This window comes from Aythya marila, assembly GCF_965140915.1.
Source record: "Aythya marila genome assembly, chromosome: 7".
Classification (NCBI taxonomy): Eukaryota; Metazoa; Chordata; class Aves; order Anseriformes; family Anatidae; genus Aythya; species Aythya marila.
In genome coordinates this window covers 3,223,818-3,243,031 of record NC_139048.1, presented here as the reverse complement: position 1 = coordinate 3,243,031, position 19,214 = coordinate 3,223,818, and the positions used below count along the sequence as shown (strand labels likewise).

Sequence of the window (19,214 nt, the reverse complement as noted above, 5' to 3'; positions counted from 1 at the left end):
ACACAGGTTAGGTTTAGAGACAGGGCTCAGGTAGAAATTAATGTGAGAGAAAAGAATTTATCATTCAGTTTCTAATATACAAGTGTCATATCCCAAGCACACACCACACAGGAGAGTCCTAGATAATTTCTGCATTTAACTGGATATCCATTTTTGTTGGGTAATTATGTGACCAAAGTAATGGACCTTTTAAAACCCATTTGTTTGTTGTTAACTATGGATAAGCATTTTCTTATAGTGTGTGAGGTATTTATCAATTGGAAAATGCACTGCATAGTGCACTGCACTACTGATTTTTCCAAGTCTTTAAATTAGGAAGGCATAAATCCCTGAGTACTGGCAAAGTTTCAGCAGTACCATTACAATCTACAGAAAAATCATATGAAACTTTTAATTGGCCAAGGTGTTCTTCCTCAATTCCTCTCTAGACATTGCTCTATACTATCTCTACACTTTGCTAAACAGCTATTATTTTTGGCTCATAGCTGGCTACATTTTATTAGTTTGTCTTTTTTTTTCTTTCCTTTTTTTTTTTTTTTTCCTTTTTTTTCTTTTTCTTTATAGGAGGCATCTGCTCTTCTTATTTCTGTCTGTACTACAGCAAAGGTGAGGTACTACAACCATTGTGAGACCAGTATGTGTCTCCATAAAATTCTGCAGAAGGCTTTAAGAAAAAAAAAAAAAAAAAAAGAAGAAGAAAAAGAGAAAGTAGCCAGGAACAGGTTAATGACACCATAAAGACTGATTTAAAAATAAAAAATAAAATTATCTGGAAAAAGCTGCCCTAGCTATTCAAGACTTAGAAAGATATGATGAAGAAACTCCTAATCAATTAACTGAAACTTTAGTTCCAAGCTGACAGCCCATTTCTTGCAAAACATCCTTCTCATCAGTTCAGCCAAGCCAACAAATGACCATTTCACTGTGAACTATAATAGTTAGAAGTCTGAGGGAAAGACTGGCAATCCACAGTAATACGAAAGCTGTGCAACAGCATTCACAGAAATATCTCCAGTGAAAGAAGTGTGCTTTACCGAAAGCACACTTTTTTTCTGAACCAAGAATCAGTCTCTAATACTCCATCTGCAGCTTCCTTAGGACCCTTGGCAAACCAGGTAAGATGTGTAATATACCAGTCACAAAGGCATGCTGTGTATGATGGATGATAGCTGGAAAATCAGGCCTGATTTATCACAGCAACCCTTGTAGCTATAGCTAGGATATGCTATAGCATGACTGACATATGAGAGACCTCCAAGCAGGTTGCCCTGTGATTTGGTAACCTTACACCCTACAGTTCTAAGGCATTATTTTCAGATCTGCCTTATTCCCTGAAGAATTTAGGAAGCTCTGACAATATATCCTCTTTGCTCCAATAATCATCAACTCTATAATCAGCATAATCAAGTAAGGGTTGTCTCTCCCTTGTGTAATTAATCATTTTATTTTGGAAGCTGCTGGAACCAGCGATGGAGGCTGAAGTCCATTAGTCACTGTTTGAAATGGGCCAGCCTGGCCATCTCCCTTTACTAACAACTCCAAAACAACATATAAGCATGTAGGTTTTATTTTTAATATTAAACTTCATCCTGCTTAAAACCTAAGCTCAAAAAATATATATATATTTTTTTCTTTAATTATTTATACTAAAGTGGGCAAGACTTGATAGTATCTTTTTGCTAGATAAAGCTTACTTACTGGGTTTTACATCTTGGTTTCAAGAGTTCATAGCCAAAATACCCTGAATGTCACATTTCCAGCACACCCTCTAGTACATCCAGCTACTGCCTAAACTAACTAATAACTCCTTTACCTCTCATTTTCTTTTGCTGCAGGGGTTATGGACAAATGAACACAGACACCAGAGTGATTAATTTTGTTTTCTACTGAGCATGTGAGAGCTAGGGCAGCCTATTCAACTTGTCACTGAAACTCCCATCCCAAGGGACAGCATGAGCCTTTAAGAACAGTGCCATCCTTTACATATGAAAAAATCCCATGCTAAAAAAGAAATCTGCAGATTCAGCATAAAGGAAAGTATACATTTCATTTAAAGCACCTTTATCCTTTGAGTGCTGCCTACAGGATATCTGCACCTGGCTTGTGACCATCTGTAATAAGATAATGAATATCAAATATGAATTATCTTGGCCAGCTCTCTGTTTTTCACTAATTTTCTTTTCCTAAAATTGCATTTTCCCCCATTGATCACTGCCAAGCACAGCACCTTAAAAATGCAACTGGTCAAAAATGACAGTTTCTTTTTTGGTGTGGCAGGATCAGATGAACAACACCTACCAGTCTTTCATTACTGAAAATTTGATATAAATAAAATAAATCCATAATTGCTTTTTTTTGCTTTTTTTTCCCCCACTTTTTTGTCAGGTGTTTCACAGAAGCCTCTGTTACTCCTATGCTGCTTCTGTGTATTTGTCTTGTACATTGTTCTCGCATGCTCCTGAGGCAGCCTATGTTCCCCCAAGACCAAGATGGGGCGAGTTCTCCATTTTTTCAGGAGGCATTGATGTTAAGTAATACAATGTTTTTCAAAAAAGGCAGACAGTATATTAAACTAAAAAACCCCAGCCAAAAATGACACAAGGAACTCCAAAGGGATTCCAGCAGCTCTGTGAACGCTCAAGCAGCAACTATTCTTTAAGACAAACTTCTGGAGAAATCTGTGAGATGTCTATCATTGTCTCTATCAGGAAAAAGACTACCAGAATTCCAAAGCTTATAAACATTTGGGGAAAAAAATAATATATGTATATATATATATAATATATTTTATTTGGTCTCCAGGTATCTAACTCACGGCACCTGTATTTTCTCTAGTCCCAAAATATAGTGATACTGGGAAGTCAGAAAGATCTCCCAAAACAGCTAAGCAGGAAAGACAAGAGACAAATTAATTCCTATCTAAAACAATCAAGCTCTCCTCTTCATCACCAGTAGCAGAGAGGGTGAAAAATAAAATCTATACCATACCGCATGTCCAGACATCAGTTCATAGGCTTTGAGCCAACTGGAAGCAGCTTCAGTGTGGTCTTGAGCCTGAGCTAATATTTTACTCTGCTTCTCAGCAGGGTTTGAACCCTGCTCATGTCTGGTGCTCAGCACTGAATAAACCACATCCACTTTGCTGCTAATCAGCTCTAAACATGAACAACTCATTGGTATTTGCCTACTATACACCATTATATGCCACGTGGACACACAGGAACCATGTAAATGGCATGGGTTATGATGGGAACTCTCTGTCCATCTCAAAGAACAAGAAATTAAAACATAACTTAAGTAATGAATTTGTTATTACTTTGCTGTTTACCTTGCCAGGAATCTCTCATTTAGTGAAATGCAATTTGATAGAATAAATCCTTTTCTTAAATCAGCAATAAAAACAAATGGGATATTTTTTTTCTCTTAAAAAGAAGAAAAAACGAAACAAAACCTAATGCAAGGCCAGCCGTATTTCATAAATCAATAGGCTTTAGGAAATCTCAAAATATAAATGGGATTTTTCTTTTCCAACTTGTCAGCAGAAGCAAAGGCTCTGCCAACATAAACCATCAATGCATACTTGTCTGAAAAATTGTGATGCTGAAGTAAAACTTGGCTAGGACAGCATTACATGAAACTGTGATATATTATTCTGCTGTAGTATAAGAGGAAAGTTAAGTAAATCAATAAATCTGATATTCATGAATGCAATTAACCATTTGGTTTTAATGAAGCACAAAGTTATACTCATTTCTAAACAATAATAATAAAAAGCCCTATTACCACTGGAAGAGGAATGTAGATGTTTTCAGTTTGTAAGAAATTAGTTAGACTAGAGTTGTCGTGCTTTCACACCACATACTGACACTGAGTCTGCCTCTGTCCCCAGTGAAAGACCATGCAGTACTCTTGTGCTACTTAAAGATCTATATAGTCTCCATTTCACAATTAATGGTACAGCTTCAAAAGAAAAGGGTCAGATCCCACAGTTCTGCCACAGATTTCAGTGAGTTTTGTCTGCATAGATAACAGAAGTGGAGCCTTGTGGCCCTGGAGAATTGCCCTCCAGCTGCCCTGGACAGAGGTACAGCAGTTACTCACTGCAGCGTTTCTCAATGTGTGTGATATCAGAAGGCGACCCATAAAGCGGTGGGGCATTTTTAATTATTTTTGCTATGTGTCTAACAAATTCACAGGCATGAAAGCAGACAAACAAAGAGGGAGAAAAATGTAGTGAATAAAACCTTCACTTTTAGCCTGGTTTAGTTAGTTGCAGTTAAATACATGTACTATTGGAATAACTGAGCAAGATGATGGACAGACTTTTTTTTTCCCTTCTAATACATTAGGTACTCTTTAGATATTTTCCAAATGGTTTGGTCTTTATTTAATTTAAAAGACTGGGAAATACAGAGAATGGGAACTGTACTCCTGAGGCAGAAGTACTCCTGTCTCTAACAATGTCCCCCATGCAGCCTTGGCCAAGCAATTCACCTCTGTCTGCATCAGCTCCTCACCTGCAAAATGGGTTAAATTTTAGTAAGCACACAAAATAATGATCTGTCGATGAAGAGCATCACATGAGACCCAAGCAATACCATTATACTGGTATACTGCACATCAGAATTCTATTAAAACAACAAGTCTGGCCCAAATCAACAAACACTAGCATCTCAAAGGGAGGTTAGAGCAGTAGCATTGGTTTCACATATTGCAGTAGTGGTAGAGGTGTTCTCGCTCAGACACATCATTAGTCAAATACATGTTTTATTCCAGCCAATGCCTTTCATTAACCTGAGAATATATTCTATAGCACAGCGTCGAAAATGTAGTCATACCCAGAGACTACTGTAGCATGCACTTAATCCTTTCTCAGTGCAAGACAGATGTGTCCAGAGTGAATGCATATTGGTCTGCAACTGATGCCTGGAATTTAAGCTGGGCGTTACCCGACTCAAAAAGGGTAATGCAATTCCTTGTCCACACTTGGGTGGCAAGAAACATCAATTGTGTTATCAGAGAAAGTGTCACATGTGAGCTTAACTGGGAGGATGACGAGGCAGACCAAGGACAGCAGAGAAAACTGAAGAAGGAAATATGTTGGCATCGCTACCCATCTAGTGAGCACATTTTATAACATTATGAAGCAAATGGTGTAGCCATAAAAGCAAGCTTGATTTAAACTTGAACATCACCTTGAGGTTTGGGACTTTTTCAAGTCATAAAATGTATGAATATATATATATATATACACATTTACATATAAATTTAAAACTTTATTACTAATACATTAATAAGTATTTTTAATATTATTTACATCTCAATTATTTTTTATATAGTAATGTATGTTATATATACATAAATGAATCCTGTCAGACACAGACTGGAGGGAGAAAGGGCAGGCTCAAATGACCAGATATGGATCATCTCTTATACTTCTAGCAGCAGCAGTGGTGCCTGGGGCATTACCGTGTACCCAGGGACTGTACGCAAAAAGTATTGTCAAAGAGTGGACATAATGTTCATCTCAGATCAAAGAAGTGATCCACAAGCAGTTTACCATTTAAACAGAGAGAATACAGAAGCCATGAAACCCAGAAACTGAATGCTTTCTGATGTAAAGCTCAAAACCTCCAGTAGTTTCACGGTCAGATAACTTACAAACCATGTGAGATGTTTACATGAACTAAAAGCTCTTCAGAAAATATGAGAGAAAGCACACATCCAAACCCAGGCTTTTCTCAGTTGGGATTTTCTTCTAACTTCTTTTTTGGATGAAATCTCTCCTTCTGTGGGGAAAATATGCTTGAAGAGGTATGAGGAATTATTATTATTTTTTTTTTTTCCCTCACTGGTTTCCTACTTCCATTGCATTGTTAAATAGTTGATGTCTGGAGTGCCGTATTTAAATCCCTTCTTCAGCTGACTGTGTCTGGGACAGTGAATTTGGCCATGCCATTTGACAAATGGATGGCTGTAGTATTGGCGGCCTCATTTGGCATAGCTATGTAATCCCATTAATAATTACTGTGTCCTGCAGCCATATTCCCATTGCTGTCACCGTGGACACAGCATCTTTCAGTCACTGATGGTGACGTACAATGACTGAATACTTTTATACATGTGAATGGGCTTATTATCTGGCAATTAGGTAATGCTGAGAGAGTCTTAAGATTTTCAAGAGCTTTCTGTTGCTTTGGAAAGAAAAGTCTTCCTATGAGATTTGTATCCCTAAAGTACCAAGGAGTCTCTGAGCAAGCGCTCAGTATGTGCGTTTGGGCCTGCATGTCCCCCTGCCAGCCCCTGGCCTTCAGCACAGACCAAGGAGGTTGTGCTCTTCTTCAGGCTGCTTTTTTTGTGTGTATGTGCCAGCTCCTGCACTCTCAGAGAAAGTAATAGGGGAAAAATCATTCAGGTGTATACAAATTTATCATAGATGTGTGTGGTGTCTGCAGGCAAAAATTATTTGCTAAATACTTGAAGAGCTTCTGAGCTAGATAAACAGAAGGGCATTTCCACAGGACAGGAAGGAAATGACTTTACTTGGTTGGTCACCTTCCCCTTCACCTTCCCACAAGCTTTGACAATCTAATTGGCTTTCTTATCCAGATGGAAGCCCCGGAAATCCTGATTACCCATTGTTCCCTTTTGGTACATTCAGCATATATTGTCTCCTCTCCACCATTCACCTCTTCCTCCTCCAGAGGAGCCAGCAGGACACAGACTGTGGCATGATTGTATTCCCCTCTAACCTGCATTTTAGGCTGCTATCAGTGTCAATCCAAGTATTTATGCCACTGCAATCCTATGTGAAGTGAGGTACTCGAATGTTGTGCCTGAGAGGATGTAACATAGCTGGAGTATGTGGGTGTCTGTGTTTAACAGAACTGAGTCTACCTTTCAGTTATCTTTATATTTCACTCCTCTACCTGTCTGAAAAACATAAACTAGTCAAATCTGTCTTAGTTTGCAGATTTCACACTTTATTCTTCCTGTATCTTGTGACAGGCAGGCTAATCACATTGTATTTATAAGCTAACAACGTGTCAAATGCCCAACCGTGTCTGTAAGAACTTATTGGTCATATTAACTGACAGCAGGGCTGCTCCAGCCCAGCACCCTGCCTCTGCCTCTGGCCAGTGGCAGATACTTAGGGGTAAAATGTAAGAACATAACAAACACCTTCCAGGAGGTATTCCCAGCTCTGGCAGCATGAGTGTCAGGGACATCTTTGGGTTTGTCAGTCCTGGAGAGGCTCCTCTCCCCAAATTGTTTCATCATGTATTGAATCTACAGATATTTTTGCCTTTGACACCCACCTGTTACAGTGAATTTCACAACTTCATTATAGGAAGGATAGAAAAGTACTTTCCTTTGCTCTAAAATTTCATTTGATGCCTCCTAATTTGGGGGTTATAGAAAATATTCAGTAATTGTCCCTTCTCCAGCATGACATTCAACCTAATTTTATCATACCCTTTTTCACCGTCATCTCCTTTCAAAACTGACAAATCCTAGTCTATTTTCCCTCCTTGGATAAAAGCTGTTCCATACCTTTGATCATCATTTTTGCCCCTCTGTGTATCTTTTACATATATAATGGATATAATGCTTCCTTTTCTGAGATGGGGATAGGGAAGGAAAAACAAGAACTGCATGCAGAATTCAAGATGTGAGTGCACTATGGATTTATAAAGTGGTAATGAGGGGTTTTGTTCTATCCTCTATTTCTGTCTCAGTAATTCCTATGATCCTTTTTGCTTCTTTGACTACCGCTGAGCACTCAGGCTTCAGAGCAAGCTAAAATGTGGAACCTCTTCTTTATGACTAGCTTCATGTCTTTTAATGAACTCTTCTAATCTGGGGGAACAGATGATTATTCCTACCCCTCCTCACCTGGAACAATGCCCAAGGTGCCTGTCTAACAGGAGCGGGAGGATATTAGTGCTCTGAGATTTCAGTGAGCTAACAGCTTGCACTTCCTTTCACTAGATGCTTTTCAGACACTTAAACTTTACCCTCATGTAACAGCCATGTGAGGTAGGTAAGAATCATTAAATGAATTTCACAGATGGGGAAACCGAGACAGAGAGATTTGCCCAATTCACTTAAAAACTGTCACAAAGCCAGGAACAGCCTCCCTGAGAAGGAGACCAGCATTTCCTTCCAGTTCTTGCTGCCAGCGAAATGGCTGCCCCAGGGACTGTCCTCTCCCGGGCCATGCAGCCACACGCTGTCGCATTGTGTACCCCTGCAGCTTGCTGTCCTTACCATGAAATGGGAAAAGTCCCTTCTCCACCAAGCTGGTGGGAGAGGACACCATCCTGTCCCATCCTATCCCATCCCATCCCATCCCATCCCATCTTATCCTATCCTATTCATAATTATTCTTTCAAGATCCAACAGCAGCAAAGGTGTCAGCAAAGTGAGCTGTACAGTAGTTTTGAACTGTCCTATTTCTCCTCGTGTTATTTTAGACTGGATCATATGCTGTAAAACTTTCCACCCAAATTCTCAAAGGCTGCATTGCTACAGTAATGTTTTGGTGGGAGAGGAATATTGTGACCTGTGGGCCATGTTCTGAAAGGTGCTCAGTGCTGTAGGGCCTCAGCACAGCCATTTCAGCCCTTTGTTCCCAACCAGCTTTAAAGAGAGGGCCTGGATGGCTCAAGAAGCTGGCAGTGCATTACAAAGCTTTACAACTAGACACCCCTGGCTCAAATCAAGCACAGATGATGACTAGGAGCTATTACTATTGGCTACAGGCTGTGAAATGAGTTTTGTGGAGTAACTCAACAGGCACCCTTATCGCATGCTGTTATCGCTCATAGATGCTCTCTTGAACAACCTCAGCAGTGAACACAGCAGTTAAATGGGCATGGATAGTGAGATATATCCTCAGTTCTCCTGCTAGAGCCAAAGATCAGTTGTCATGAAAATTGCACTGAAAAAGATGCTGCTATGCTTTCTGTATGGGGAAGGAGCCTAATAAAGGCTTGTACTTTGAGGATTAATCTGCAATGGTGCCAGATGAGAGAAAAATGTCTCTGCCAGCATATGTTGCCTTGACATATCTTACTACCTAAAACTGGGAAAAGACTCTGTGAGCTCAACATTTGTAAAAAGAGAACGAGCAAATTAGAGAAGAAAGAGCATGCATTTATTGTGGGGAAGAGTCATTTGTCCTGAGCATTCCTAATTTATGAGGTAGCTCTGGAACAAGACACTGGTGCAGATCCTTTCCCACACAGCGCACATTTTCCCTGTGGACCTTGCAGCAACGCAACCCCTTTACCCATGCATCGCTTAAAGCACTGCATTATATTTTTGCATATAAAGAATGACTGGTGAATGCAGGCTGCCATGCTCTATGCAAAGCGTTAATTAGAGTAAGCTTGTGGAATACGCCTGATACGTACTGCAGTGCCCCCCAAATCCCTCTCCATATGGGAATGAGCCACTGGAACCCAACCCACTACAGCAAACAACAGGGAGAGGTGTCGTAGTAACAAACTGTTCTCTCTGCAGCTCTCCATTCCAGAGCTCTGGTATAATAGCCTTGATAATACCACTATTGCACAAAATGCAAAATCAAGGGAAAAAAGACTCCAGCTACTCATGCTGTTTGTAGATAAATTAAACAAACTCAGAAAAGGTTGCAACAGCTGGAAACCTGACAGGAAAACTGGGTTTTCCAGGGAGAACACTAGAGCCAATTTACAGTTAATTACAGTGATTTGGAACAGCTCTGTGAGTAAATACCACTCTCTGATTGTCCAAGTAAGGAAGATAATTGTTTCCTGAACTGTGTCCATTGTGTATTTAAAATGTTGTCAGCCTGTTCCTTTCTCCAGCTCAGAAGAGATTTTCTTTTCAGCAACATGAATCTGCTACTTTTCTGTTAACAAGTGGCTAAAATCCTAATGCTGAGCATCATACCTGCCATGAACGCTGTTTATTGAGCTCCACAGCCACATTTCTAAAGCAAAGCCTCCTAATGGCTAGGCTGTTGGCTGATGCATCCGTTCACAGCTGCAAGCAGTCCTGCCCTTGCTCATAAAACAGCTCTGAGGACCAGGAGGACTGGCCTGCGGGCCACAGGGCCATGGGGCACTGCCAGCCTCAAAATGGGCAACCCTGATTTTGCATTTTCTATTCCATTTTTCGCTTCAGAGCAACAAGATAAATGATTTTACAGAGGTTGTAGGACCATTTGAAAAATAGATTTTGGTACATTTTTAAAAAGGTAAAACAGAAACCTTGTGGGTACTAGGATGATTTATTAAGGAGCTCAAGCATTACTAAAACTTTGGCTCACCTGAGTCCAGAGCAGGTACTGAGGCTGACTGACGAGTCGGGGTACCCTTGTACATTGCCGTGGTAATAGCAGTGACCCTGATTAAAAAAAAAAAAAAAAAAAAAGAGAGAGAGAGAGAGAATATTATGTTGCCGTCTTGTTTTCTCATGGATTTCCAACCCCTGTATCTCAAAGCTATTTTCAATTTCAGGCTTCAACATTCAGAAGTACACTGACAGCATCTTTCCTGACCCACTAAATATTCACTGAATCAACAATCCAAGGGGTTCCAAAATGGAAACCTTGGGTGTGTTTATACCATAGAGAATGGGACCCATGTTTTTCTCTTATTTTACTTAAAGCTTCAATATAGAATATTTTATAAAATTAATCAGATGAAAAAATGAGCTGTCACATTTTACTACTTTCTATAGACACACATATTTATATATAAGATCATTCATATCTGTGTACATCAATAAAGGTAGCAATGTATAAAGGGAGGTATAAAAAAATTAATTCCAACCCTACAGTTTGAGAAAAAAATCACAGAGTGAATGAAAGGAAGGGAAGCAAGTTGGAAAGGAAATCTTTTATTGAATTACCCAGCTAAGTGGCTGCATGTTATTAAGAGCAACCACGAATAAGAAGGTCTTCTATTTTGAGAGGCAACAATCCAATTTCATTTTGTGGCTAGGTTATTGTATTTCCTTAATAATCCACTGCTTGCAAAAGCACCCACAACAGAGATACTTTCTCAGCACATACACGTATCTGTCTGGAATCAAGGTTAATTTTATTGTTGACTAAAGGTTATATTACATTCCCAATTATGTGACAGACTGGAAAGCAATGATTGTGTCACGTCCAGCATTTCTTTTCTCATGGCTCCTTTGAATGCCACAAGGAAACTGAAAATACCATTGTAAAAGGTTCCTATCTTATTAGTGCGAGGGAAAGTTATCACTCATGCTTCAACCTGACAGTCACCTCACTGTGCCTTTTTATTACTTGGTTCATTCACATCTATCTAGCTGCATTAATTAACCTTTTCAGTGTTGGGGCATGGTTTTCACTTACAAAGCCTCACATAGCAGACTTCTAAAGACCACCTTGATTTTGTTAAAGAAAGCAATAACCGTGAAAATGCTGGGCAAGATGGAATGATTCAGATATATATTTTCTGCAAATGAGGTTATACCATGAAAAATATTTGTTTAGAGCATTTGTATTTCTAATGTGAGCAACTGAACACAGCACAGCAATATCTGACTTTCTTAATACAAGTCTCAATAGCTTTTCTTGGTGATCAGAATGACAGAAATAGGGTAATAGTGTTTTACTCTTGGGTATCTTTATCACCAGTGCTCATAAAGAGCCAGCAACCTGTTAGCAAGGATAAAGCAACAATGAAATAGAGGAAGTCATCCAACTTTTTAGACACTTCAGTAACAATTGCTGTGGATGTCAAGGTTTTCAGCATGAGTAAACTATTTCACTTTATTTTAATATTGTCAGCTACATTCATCCAGTTGGTAAGAGAGAAAAAACAATAACCCCCTCCAAACAAATACTGACTTTCATACAGTGACCTTGAAACAGTGCAAAACCAAACACAAAGTAGCTTTATTCATGTCACTTAAATTAAGTACAAGGCAGAGATGCAGTTCAGAGCTCTTATGCTGCCAGTCTTTGGGGTTTAGCATCACTGGTGTTAACCAAAGTACTCAGTGAAACAGAAAGGGCAAGCTGATATCTCGTCCTATACAGACTGCTGCTGCAGAGAGCTGTCTTTATCAAAGAGTGAATATGGCAAAGGTCCGGATTGCTTTCCCTCTCACACACAAGTTGTTATTTTATTAACTTTGAGCTCCTGGTTGTGGCCCATTTCACAACTTCTCTGAGATCCACACACTATATGTATGAAGCCAAAGTTCCTGCAAGTTCAGTACTGAAAATGTAAACTTATCAGACCATGCCCTGCAATTGGACTGGTAGAAAATTGATTTCTAGCTCAGTAACTCCACTGAACTGCAAGAGGTTCCTTCCCCCTTTCCCTCCTCCCCTCCCTTCCCCCTCCAAAAAAAAAAGGTTTTCGTTTTTGTATCCCAGTATATGAAATGGATAGCCCCCTAAAAACAAATAATTACCATGGATGATTTGTCATAGTTAAATATTCTACCCTTACTTGAGATCATTTAATTATGACCAGCTTTTGACAACTGCAAATTTTTCAAGTGCTACAGAGCAGAAGAATAACCTGGGCTCTAGCACGTGTTAAAGAAACCCCAAAGCTACAGCTCCACAAAGCCACCTTGGTTTGACCTCCAGGCAAAATTTGACTAAGCAAATTTTCAATGAGAAATTGGATTTGGTTTCAACTACAAGTTATACTGATGTCCTCAGTAAAGAAGAGATGTAGAAATAAAATCAGAGAGACTTATCTGTTTTAAACCATATTGCAGTATTTAATGAAAAATGAATTCACTGGTCTCAAAAAAAAATAAAAATTCTTTTAGGCAGCAAAATGAACTGCTAGTATTATTCAGGACTTACTGTCATTATCTAAACAGTTTTTATTATTTTTTTCTTTTTTTATTGTAAGAAAAGCCTAGCTATCATTAGGCATACTCATATTCATGTTAACGTAGTTAACCCTGACAAAGTACTGTGTATGTTTTACTTCCTTAAGGAGTGTCTACAGCTTCCCTGTTTCTAAAACAAATGACTATTTTCTACTGAACAGGTTTTGAAGAAGATATGAGCACCCAGGAAACAAGAAAGCACTGAAAGCTTTCAAAATGATTACTTTACTTGGGAGGTCTGGGGCTATAATGAAGATGCTTCTTCAGAAGGAAAATATTATGCACAGAAATAATGCCTTTCACTGATATCAGCAAAGCCCATTATGGGTGGGAACAGAAAGCATGATGCTTCTTCAGACTATGTTAATAAATAAATAATGTAAAGTAACAAATACTTCATAGGAGCTGGAAGTACTTAGGCAGATAAAAGATAAACTTTGTAATTAAAATCACTTGCTGCATTGTTTCTAATTAAGGCGTTCCTACTGTCAGAGGACAAAAACATTACTGCCTTAAAGCATTTTTTATTTATAAAAAGCAGTTTAAATTATTTATGATAAAAAGCTTTTTGTGCTGATTTTAACAAGGAGCATATTAGCCACACACACACATACACGCATATATCCATAGCAGTCTTATGGGCTGGGATAAAAAACACACCTGAACAAACCTCCGTCTCTCCCCAAACTGGATTCCCAGTGCTGAAAGCCACCCAGGCCTTCCAGTCCACTGACATGAGCTTATCTTAACTTGGGGCTTTCTTCCTAACTGAACCAGGACTTTCCTCCTTAACTACTCAACAATGGCTACCTTATTACAAAATTTTAATGGCTATATTTCCAAGAAGCAGAATAAATCCTACAGAAATGAAAAGTCACCTGGTTAAAACCCCACAGTTTCCCTTTAAAGTCTCTCTCTAAAAATTGATGCGTATGATCACAGCAGTCAAAAAGGTACAGAAGGCAACAATAAAAAAAGATCACTCGTATTGCTTTTTCATCCCATGGCTCAGATCCCAGCAAAGAGCACTTTGGGTTTTAATGATGAAGCATCATCTACCCATGAAACACCAGCCTTACCGTGTAATTGCGTGAGAGAACCACATCAGTGCCGTCTTTCAAATAATGTGTTTCTGTGAAGCTGCTGGCTAACAGGCCCCTAAAAGGAAAAAAACAACAGAGGACACAGGTAATATTAAGGCCACATCACCTTGACTTTGTCCTTTAATGGTTCTGTTTGAGAGAGCAATCAAAGCACAACATTAACAATACAGTGACTACCGGGGCTGTGTGTGAACTAAGAGAAAATATAGCTCCAAACACTGAAGCTGCAGTGCATGAGCACTTCCTTCATCAATTGTGAAAAGTCTGGGCTTCCAGACTGCTTTGTCTTCCAAATGAAGTCTGTATGCCAGCACATGTCGGTACTGACTCTTCTATATAATTTTCAACACATTTTGCATTAAATCTGTAATCTAGACATGGGGAACATTGTTAAGCATTGGTGTTTTTTGGAAAAGGAAAATGTTCTCCCTTTGTTAGTTTGTTGTATAGTGTACTCTTTTCATCAGCAAGTCACCAGCAAAGCCTAGGTTAGCTCTCAGTAAATGCAACAAACTTCTTCCATTGACAGTTAAGGAAAATCACCTCAAGAAAATTACAGAAGTCAGACTACTGCATTTATTTTGAGCATCTGAAAAGGATACTCATGAATGGAAATCTAACAACTTGAAATGATGTCTCAGGAGACAGTGAAGTATCCTGCATGTGATGAGTTATTTTGTTCTCATGCAGTCCACATTTCCCCTCCTGTCTTTGACAATGATACCAAGAATTTTGACTTGCAATTTCTGTTTTCCAGAAATGCCCAGAAAGAGTGTATGTGTGTGACAACTATGAAAAGTTTCCTTTTGTAGTAAACACATGGAACAGGGAAAGCAGCCCCTGCCTTGGCAACAGTCTGCTATTGGTCTGTTTTTCAACTCCTCATCCAAAGAGCATTTCTAACAAGGCCAGAAGGAATAGTACATATCCACATTGACTCTCAACACAGGCATTAAAACTATGTTCCTCAGCACAAATATGTTTGAGTTTTGACAGACATTGTAGTGAAATGCAAAAGCAATATAAAAGTAACCAAAACCAAATGCCACCATCATCTTTGATGGACTCTAGAGTTCAGACTACAGAAAATCTTTGGCACAGGGGTTCAAAAACTTCTGTTCCACTGCAGAGATGCTCTTCTCCTTTGGGATGTTTACTTGAAGAAAGAATTTTTAAATTGAAATCTGATTAATGCTGCACATATATTGCGTGAACTGATACATAGTCTTGGTATACATTTGTTGCAATGCATATAAACTTTAAAGTTAGAACATGAATGAACATTTAATTTTTGTTATTGTCATTATTTATTTGGAATATATTAACATTCAGCCAAGATGAGGACCTTCAGGACCTGATTGTGCTAGGAACTGTACAATTATTAGAGAGGAAACCCATTTTAAGAGTCCTTATCTTAAGGTAGAAGAAAAAAAAAAAAAAAAAGTGAATGAAACAAGACAAAGAAAAAAAAAGAAAAAGAAAAAGAGAGAGAAAGAAAGAAATATCAACATAAAAGGATGAAGACAGCAAAGGTCAACACAATAAGTATTCAAGCACAACTTCTCCATTCACATTTTACAGCTTGTGAGAAATATTAGCATATTAATAGATAACGAATGTTAAAACACTGCAGTGGTTTGCAGGCTGTACAGGAACTGCTCTGGATCTCAGCCATCCACCACACCTACAGCAGGACTCGGTTGCCTAAGCGAGCACCCAGCGTCACTTTAGATGCTCCATCCATTTCACCAAGCAGCCTTGTGAGGACAGCTCTGGCACCCTGTGGTGCCTCGGGTGGCACTTGACACCCACGCTTATCTCAGCCCTTGTGCCTGCAGCCTCTGGGAGGGCTGCTTGAAATGAAGTGTGCTGTATCTCAGCTTCCTACTGTCATTCTCATTATCACAAAGAGCAGCTGGTTTCTTAATTATCATTATTATTTATATAACTACACTGCAAGTTCCGTGCTTAGCAGGCATTCATTAACTTTGTCAAAGCAAAAGGTAAGATCCCATTGCTGCTGAAGCCAACAGAGTTCTGCTGTGCACTTCTTGGAAACGTTATTTCACATTGGATACCACAGCAATTTTTATTTAATGGGACAAAATTCAGGCAAGGGATAAGGTAACAGATGTAGCATAAGGACAAAGTGATTGAGCAATAAACTCACTGCTCTGCTATTTCCAAAGCGTTTGACAGCAATGATGATATAGGTGACCTTTCTGCTGTTGGTTCTACCCTAAGGCATAGGATTAGAAAATATTTCATGGATTCATAGATTTTAATACCAGAAGGGAGCGCTGTGATCAGCACTCTGACCTGTCATATTACATAGCTCATTTGACTTGAATTATTCTTCTGCTTCAGTGGCTGTGATGGAACCAGATTGTCCATTTTCTTGTTGTACATAGTCCTTGTCCAGATCTTGCATAATGAAGAAGCTATCACAAGCCTGGTAAGTTTTTAACAGTTAATTACACTCGGTGTAAAAACACAGCACTTTGAATCTAGCTTGGCTTTGTCAATGTTCAGTTTCCAAGCACTGGATCTCATTCCCTTGCATCAATGCTTCATTTTCATTTGAGTCTCTCATGGACAGTTCTACTTACTAAAGTGAGGAATTGCAGCAGGTGAGCAAACTTCTGGTGTTGCTGTCATCCATCTCCCTACCAGGCATGTTTCATCAGGATGAGTTTCCTATCTAGGCTGATGAAAACGCCAACTGAACATGAGAATTCCCTGTGTGAGTAGTAAAAGGCTGGCAAGAACACCAAGATGACGGAGTCCTGCTATTGGACTAACCTAATAAAACTTAAACTATGCCCTAATGTAGAAGCCAAACTAAGATTTCAAATCATGGAAATTTCGAGTACAGCTGAAGGGCCTTTTTAAGAAAATGAGAAAGATTTTTCAGGGGTCTGCATTAACGCTCTTTCGGTTTACTAACTAAGACATCACTGCTAAGACATCTGTTTTCCTGCCACGTATGGTGCTAACGCAGGCTTGAGAGCAAGCCAGAGGAAAGATTTTTTTCCCCACTGTAAAGGTTGGGGACCTGTACAAGACATGTCGCTGGAGAGTCCAACAATTTCTGGCAGAGAAAGAAGCTGTTATCCCCACTTTCAGAAACGTCTAATATCTTAAAAGCTGTATAGCAGAATAAGCATGCAGCATTAGTATCCAGGGACAGCAAGTCATGTGCTGGCATTTCGTGAAAGGTTATCAGAAATAAGTGTAACAAGCACTCAAATTCCACAACTGAGTGTGCACCACTTCACTTTGCAATTCTGGCAATGATGTTTAACATACTGAACAACAAATTTAACATATGTATCTACTCAGTAATTTAATTACCTCCCACAAAAAAGATATGCAATGTAATAGATTGATTTACATTTCTGTTTCTGACCCACAGCAAAGGAGATTAATAGAGGAAAGTAAATTAATTTAGATGGCAAGCTACTTAACCTAATTGGATCAATGTAATTCTGAAAGAGCAGGGATCAAAATAACATTAATATATCATAGCACAATTCATCACCATGTCTGGAGTTTCAAATGTTGCCAGCTACAATGCTCAGCAGTACCAGACAATTATCAATTTTTTGCACTGCATGAAGAGGTGGAAACAAATGTTATCAAGAACAGCAACAACTGCTGGATACAATTTAAAAAAAAAAATCAATTAAAAGAACACCACTACTTTCTAATTAATTCTTCAAAGATGTGAAAGTGTGATTCTTGAGTTAAATTACTTATGTATTTAGTCACTGTGTTTGTCAGCACCGTGGATATTTTCACACTTCCCAGAGCTGAATTAACAAGTAGAAGCTTCGACAGCCCAGGACTACTTTTATCCCTCCTGATCTATGACAGACACAGCACAGTCTTCCTCTGTAAGTCAGCATGAAACTTACCTGTCAAATCTGCTGAAATGTTTTCAGGTGTCAAGCAACTTCCACTAACCTGAGCCTCAGGGAATATGATGAATGCTGTTTAAACTTCTAACCCTTACATTTCCTGCCCCCACAATGTGGAGTCTTGTTTAGGGAGGGGGGAAATGTCCTGTTTTAAATACAGCAAACTCTTATCTGATCCATTTAAGAAAAGGAATGGTAATTTAACACACTGTCTCTCACTTGCAAATGAGAATGTCACTCTCTGCTCTCTAGGTACCAATATATTATTTCAAAAGGTTATAATGATATTTCATCACCCAGGGAGTGTCAGAAAGACAGAGGCGCCAAAGTTAGAGATGGAAAAAATCTAGTGGATCATGCAGACGGCTTCCCTGGAAGCCAAGTATGCTGTTGATCAAATTTGGTTCTGTCTCATTGAGCTTCAAATGTCAAAAGCAATGCTGATCCCACCACTTTCAAAGTGAGATTACTTCACGTTCCAACAAATGTTACTGTCATGATGCATTTCCTGATATTCAGCTTTTTCTAGTTTTTCCTAGTTACACTTCTTTTACTAGCTGAAACAATTGCTTTTCGTTCTTGGTACATATATCATTCAGAGAGGTACAGATTATTATCAAATTCTCCCTTAGCTAGCCATGTGCCAAGTATAGCATGACAGGCTATAAAAAATGACAAGAACTGTGTACTGTTGTGCTAGGGCTGCTCAGGAAAAATCTAAGCATTATCACAGTAGAAGCAGGCACCAGGGTTCCCCGTGGTGATATAGGAGAAATATGTAGAGGAAAGACTAAAGAGTAAATCTCTTTCTAACAGCATCAGAGCGCATAGAGTTGTTTTTCAATCTGCCTCCTAGGATGAAACTTCTTTGGTCACCCACACTGTACCAGGTCATCCCCTTACATTACAGATATAAGGGGAAAGACACCGACATTGTCGCCCATCAAAATGGAGCTGCAGGCAGTGGGACCTGTCTCTCAAAGCTGTTTTATGAGACTGGACTGACACTGATTCAACACCGCTGCTTTATAGCCAGAGAGTATGATAACTGTACAGTCTGGTAGATGTTTCTTCAAAGTCCTGTGTGATGTGTGACTCCCTGCTATGCATCTTACAAGGAACATGTCTTGCTCTGGCATGACACAGAGCATAAAACTTGGCCTCTGTGTCAGAGAGGAATCAGGGCAGGAAGAAGAGACTCCTTTTAAATTATTTTACTTTTATTTTAAATGAATCACTGCTTCTGCTAGTACTGCCTTCTTAGTACTAATGAGTGAGCAGGGTCCTGGGGCTTCTTCTCAGGCAGGAG

At 39.1% G+C, this 19,214-nt stretch overlaps 1 protein-coding gene across 1 annotated transcript in view; it reads right to left on the bottom strand.

The window, feature by feature from the left end:
• Positions 1–19,214, bottom strand: part of ADAM12 (ADAM metallopeptidase domain 12) — a gene marked incomplete at its 5' end in the record, with an annotated part of 181,815 nt that overhangs the window by 67,671 nt on the left and 94,930 nt on the right. Inside the window, 2 exons of the mRNA XM_082764323.1 lie at positions 10,319–10,395; positions 13,962–14,040. Of these exons, the coding sequence (XP_082620449.1) occupies positions 10,319–10,395; positions 13,962–14,040 (156 nt within the window). The remainder of the gene's footprint in view (positions 1–10,318; positions 10,396–13,961; positions 14,041–19,214) is intronic.